The sequence below is a fragment of the Dermochelys coriacea genome, chromosome 3 (genome assembly GCF_009764565.3).
Source record: "Dermochelys coriacea isolate rDerCor1 chromosome 3, rDerCor1.pri.v4, whole genome shotgun sequence".
NCBI lineage: Eukaryota > Metazoa > Chordata > Testudines > Dermochelyidae > Dermochelys > Dermochelys coriacea.
Genome location: NC_050070.1, coordinates 37,795,843 through 37,801,842, shown reverse-complemented (window position 1 = coordinate 37,801,842; position 6,000 = coordinate 37,795,843). Strand labels below are relative to the sequence as shown.

Genomic DNA, 6,000 nt, shown 5'->3' with positions numbered 1-6,000 from the left:
TTTTTTATTTTGACTCCACATATATTTTGATGGCTTTTAGTAGTTAAACCAGCATCTCTCAATTATTCAGTGTAGCTTACCATTTAATATTCTGATGACAGTGTACTTCCATTCACTGTGATACAAAAGATTTAAATGTTATGTAACTTCAGAAGTAGACATCTAGTTTGACTTTCACAAATTGAAATATATAATGTGTGTGTTTGAGTATATATACATTTGGGATGTAAAATGTTAATCCTCTGGCACAATGGAACTCTGGACAGCAAAGGTAAAGCTCGTCTGTGCCGGAGATCAAACTTTCTTGAGGATCAGTCTGAGATTCTGGAATGAACTCCCCATCACAAACCTGGAATGAAAGACCATCACAAACCTCACCACTATCCACTCCAAGTGCAATGTGCATTTCTTTAAACCTGGCCTTCTCTAATGAAAACACATTGCAGCATGTATATTTAAAGCAAGCAACCAAACAAAATATCCTTCCAAAACAGAACACTCCACTGAACCCACTTCTCCTGGCAGTGGAAAGAGATATTAAAGTGGGAATGAATTACACTTACACCCACTTTAAGGCTCATTTACGCTGCCAGATAAGTGTAAATAGGCCTTTGTGTGAATGAAGATCAGGCCCTTAAGTGAGCATTTGAATCAATTTAAAACCACAGAAAGCAAGCTGATCTTCCACTTATTGTTTTAATCAATGTATATTTTTGTGCAAAAGCTATTGAAATTAAAAGACCTTTTATTATTATCAACATAAATTGCTCCTGTACTTAAACTGTTTTCTTTGTATTTTTTGTACTTTGTTTTCACAGACTAAAACAGGTATTGCATTATTATATGATGAAGGGTCTGAAAATACCTATGACATCCAACTGAAGCTTACAAAAGAGGTACTAACAATTCAAAAACAAGATGTCATCTGCGTTAGTGGAAGTGATCACAATACAAATGTAAGTACTTCTATATCTATGTGCTTCCAACTATATATGTGTGTATGCTCCCAAATAATCAAAATTTGAGGTTATCAGAATGTGGGTTATTCTATCAAATAAGACATATGTACAGAATGAAACAATATTTATGTTTGTGTGTGTGTCTGTGTGTGTGTGTAAAAAATATTTTATTCCGCCATAGGTTCCTTTCCAACTCCATTACTCTAGTAAGGCCTGATCTACATTTGGGGGGAGGGAGAGAATCAATCTAAGTTACGCAACTTCAGCTACATGACTAACATAGCTGAATTCGACGTACTTAGATCTACTTACCACTGTGTCTTCACTACGGTAGGTCAACTGCTGACGCTCCCCCATTGACTCCAGTTGCACTTCTCGCTCCGGTGGAGTACCGAAGTCAATGGAGAGCGCTCAGCAGTCAATTATCATGTCTTCACTAAACGCGATAAATCAACCCATGCTGGATCGATCGCTCCAGAGGTAAGGGTAGACATGCCCCAAGTGTAACATTGCAAGGCGAATAAGGACTGGCATATAAATACTGGGAATGCAGCATTTTACCACCAGAGAGATGGTTAGTTAGGTAATTAACTGAATAAAGTGTTCTGTTCCCACTGAGAGCACTTTGAAAAGAGAGTAGACTACATCACTCATTTCCCCAGAATCTCTCCTTTATTTGTTCAAGAGCAGGACAGGCTGGGACAGCATATGAAAGTCACTTCCTTTACATTAAACTTTTCCAGGCACACCTGGAACCTAAAAATGTGTGCTTGCACATATGCTACACTTTCTTTTCCAAATGCAGTCTGAGTGCTAACTCTCTTAGAACTTTTAGCTCTGTCATGCACTCTGGCCATGCAGAAGTCCTCTTCTGTATCACCAGGTAACATTTTCTTTATGCATAATGGGATGGCTATGCACATGTGCTGTATAAGGAAGAAGTTAGCAAGGTAAGGTATATAGTGGAATGTGGAGAAGTTTCCCAAAGTGGTAGATTTGCAAGGAAGAGTAGTTATGTTGTGTTCCTCTGGAAACAAGTGTATTTTTACCACATTTAATGAGCACAAGAAGTTTCTTGTACTGTATTAGGGTTCCTGGAATAAATCATGCTTGACACCCTCCTCAGAGATTTAGTCAATAGAGAACTCTCAGGGCTTGTCTTCATTTAAAATGGTACAGTGGCGCTGCTTCAATACTTCAGTGTTGACACTAGCTATGCTAATTGGAGGGAATCTCCCACAGGCATTATTCACCTCCCCGAGAGGTGGTAGCACTGTCTACATAGGGACTTAGCTCAACTTAGCAACACTGCTCAGGGGTGTCGATTTTTCACATCCCTGACCTAAGTAGTTAAACCAACCTAATTTTCTTTTGTAGACCAGGCCTCAGTCTACCTCTGGTATTATACATCTTTTCAGCTAAACATAAAATCTTGACTTGGGGACATTATGTGAGGTTATGATTCCTTGTAGAGTCTCTAAAGCAGGAAATAGATTATACTCCAACAACAACACACACACACATTCTTGTCTCTTTTCCACTTGAATGGCTAGTTGAAGTTCAGGGCACTCAGAATGTTCCAGTTGGGGTATAAATTGACAATGGAGCCTGGTATTTTCATTCATGCAGTCTTATTTGTTCACAAGGAATGTACAAGTTCCTGCTTCTCCAAACTGAGGCGGAACCAGAAACAAAACAATAGTTTCTTAGCTTACAGTGCCAAGCATCTTTAGCCAATACCAGACCCCCAAAACTCTAGCCTTTTTCCAGAGCTGTACACCAAGCTCACTACATGGCTGCTGCATGGCTTTCTTGCCTTTTTTGCTCCCACCCCATTCTCTGTTTCTGTTCTGTTCTCCCTCTCTTTCCCTTTACACACACATTTTACTCAAAACAGTGCTCAGCAAAAGCCCCTACATCCATCCTAAAACTCCTGGGCAGGTTCACATAACACTTTTATCTTAGGTGGGGTTTGTGATGAATTTAACCTTACAGTTATGCTTATTGAAGATCGTGTTAACATCTGTCAGACTCACCTGAGGTTTCTTTAACTCCACCCGTAACAAAGTTTTGGACAGGTAATATTTATGTAATGCCGTCCAAGAATAATCCAATATAAATTGCTAATAGTAGTTAGAAATGTTTTCTCTTTTGTAATTGTTCCAGAATATTGTATGTGAATGTGACTTGTTTATAAAAATGTGCAAGGTGACATATCGGATACCACTCACTGAAGTGAAAAGCACATCACATTGCAATTGGTTTGTTGAGACATGCCTCTGCCAAAATGGTCAGCTTTCATTTCACCAAGTAGCATGAAATGCTTCAGTTCAAACTGCAAAATGCCACAGTACCTATTGATAAGGCACCTAGCACTAATTAGTTATATGAAATTTGTGGTCACAATAAAATATGACATCTAGTTGCAAATGCATGGTATCTTGTCTACCTAAGCATTTTTAATATGCCAGTATCAATAGTATCTTCTACATAAATTAGGAAGCCTTACTTCTATCACAAAGGGTATTAAATTAAATTAAGTTAAATTAAATTAAGTTCTATTCAAATTCCTCATTTCAGGCTATTTCTTGACTGAGCTAGCCAATCGTGATTACCTTCTAGAAGGAAATATGGTCAGTCATTATCATGATTGATTACTGGGATAAAAACCTGTGCAAAAAGTTGGGTCTTGCATCACTGTCTAAAAGTTTTTAGATTTGGGCTCATCTGGATTTCTGGTGGAATTTAATACCACATTCAGAGGGTCCTCCACTCAGATTTCTCTGCCTGCAGACCCCATAATTTCATCCAGAGGACCTTCAGCTTCAGTGCCATCTTTCTTCAGAGCTGCCATTGTAGGGTACACACAGAGAGAGACAGGCTTTGATAATATTTGGGACTTAAAGATAAGAACCAGGACTTTGAAACTGATCTGGAAGTGGACAGATGGTCACTATAAAAGGTGGAGCACAGATGTAAAGTGGGCAACTTTGTGTTGAAGAAGTTGAAATTCCCACAGATTGCCCTAGTTAAATCATAGGTAAACCTGTAGGTGTGAAAGGCACTTTGTGTGCATGAGAAAGGAAAAGGCTTCTCCTATCTTGGCAGCAGTTATGTTGTGGTGATACTGTTAGGGAGAAAGGTGAGGGCAATTTAGGGGCAATCTGATTTTACCTTGTAAATCTCTTCGTGGTTTGAACTCTGGATATCTTAGAGAACACATATGTCTTCATACTGCTTTCAGGCAGCTGCGATAAACTGGGAAGCTCAGCTGACAATGACAAGATTGAAATATGAGGTGATTCCATGCAAGGAATTTTCAGTGGATGTCCCTCAACTCACTTTCTACTTGGTCTAACAGAGCCATTGTTATTTTAAAGCTTCTGGACACATTGCAACATCTATGTGTTTACGTGCGTTTTCTATGAGGAATTAGTTGCAGTTGAATCTGGGCCTTTCTTTGATGGGTGAAATTCTTTTTCATGTCATTTCTGCTAATATTATGTTAATTTGACCTTATATTTTAAATATTTTAACATTTGTATATTTTGGGGGGCCTAGCATGATATGATGGGTACCTTTAGTAAATAAATGAACAGAGTTGTCAATATCCTGTTTGTATTATATTTCATTGCCCATTCCACCATCCCTCCATTTTGCTGATGTTTTGCAGATCAACAGACTTTTTCACTTCATAACTTTTTCACTCACTCAATTGCACACAATCTTAAACAAGTACAAACAAATCAACTGTAATCAAGCTCCCCCTCTCCAACCACATGCTGACAGGGCAGGAAAAAAGAGTTTATTTCTGTTTTTCAGTACTGGGGAGACATTGTGGTGAAGGTCCACGTGAGTATGTAGAAAAAATATAGATTCATTATGAGTAAAAACTATACTATATTGAGGATAAGGTGGAAGAAGAGGAAGGACAAAGGTGACAACTGTAAGATTGTGGTTGATTAGGTCTGTTATGACAGCATCTTTAAGGTTCCAATTTTTTACTATTTTTTAAATTGTGTATGTATATGCATGCTACTGGCACAATAATATTTATTTCCTTACCAACATATTGAAATTTAAACATCTATTTTCTGAGTTTATCACTTGCTAGCAACATATACAGACGATTACAGTTGCCTATAAGAATGGCAAGAATTTTACTTTGCTTTTTCTGCCTGCTTTCAAGTTATCTGTGTTTTTCAGTTCCTATTATACTGATAATTTATACTCCAGGAAAAAGAAACAAAATTCCATCACACATTGTACTTAATTGTTTATTCTTTTAAATGTCATTTTTTCTACAACTTCTATAAGGTTCTAAGGGAAGAAAGAGCCTAAGGAAACTACTTTTGCCCTGCAAACATTGTTAATGCACTCTCAACTGTGGGATACTACAGTTTTAATCAGCTTTTCTCATTAAAGTTTATTGATCTGCTAAAGTATATAGGGAGAATAGAATTTTAAATGCCACAAACCCATCTAGGTCATAACATGAATGATACTGTGTGCATGGGCAACACAACAAAGAATTGTGGATGGAAGAAAGGTCCCTTACAAGGTTCATCCAAATGCTACTGATCTGAATCATTAAACATATCTTTTTGAGAGATCAGACGTGGAAAGACACTCTCTTATAATTAGGCTAGGCCTGTGGAGTGTTCTGAATGAAAGGACAGAGACCTTGAACTGGAATTTATCCAATGGGTCTCACTGTTTGATTTGTTCACAGCACTTGTGTTGATGAGCAGGTGGGCTGTTGTGATTTGTATTGTTGGGCAATTTTCAGTTGGGCAATTGGCTTCTTTCTTGGGCATGATGAGTTGCAACTTAGCAGTCAACATAGAGATCATGAATGTGTGGATCACTGTGCCCATGTCTGTGTCCAATAAGCATAGTGTTCTGGCCAGTTGCAGATGGAAAGTGGGTATCCAATAGTCCAAAAGATCCCAGGCTGTGAACTTATTAACAATCGAAGGGCAGATGCCCTTTCTATGGCATACCCCACTATTGAGAGCAGGTTTTTTCAAAGTTCTTCCCT

The 6,000-nt window shown here is 38.1% G+C and overlaps 1 protein-coding gene across 1 annotated transcript in view; it reads left to right on the top strand.

Moving 5' to 3' along the window:
- Positions 1–250: 250 nt before the first annotated feature.
- The window catches only part of SNTG2 (syntrophin gamma 2), a 254,057-nt gene continuing 248,307 nt past the window's right edge, over positions 251–6,000 (top strand). The window contains exons 1-2 of the mRNA XM_043510185.1: positions 251–271; positions 819–956. Of these exons, the coding sequence (XP_043366120.1) occupies positions 251–271; positions 819–956 (159 nt within the window). The remainder of the gene's footprint in view (positions 272–818; positions 957–6,000) is intronic.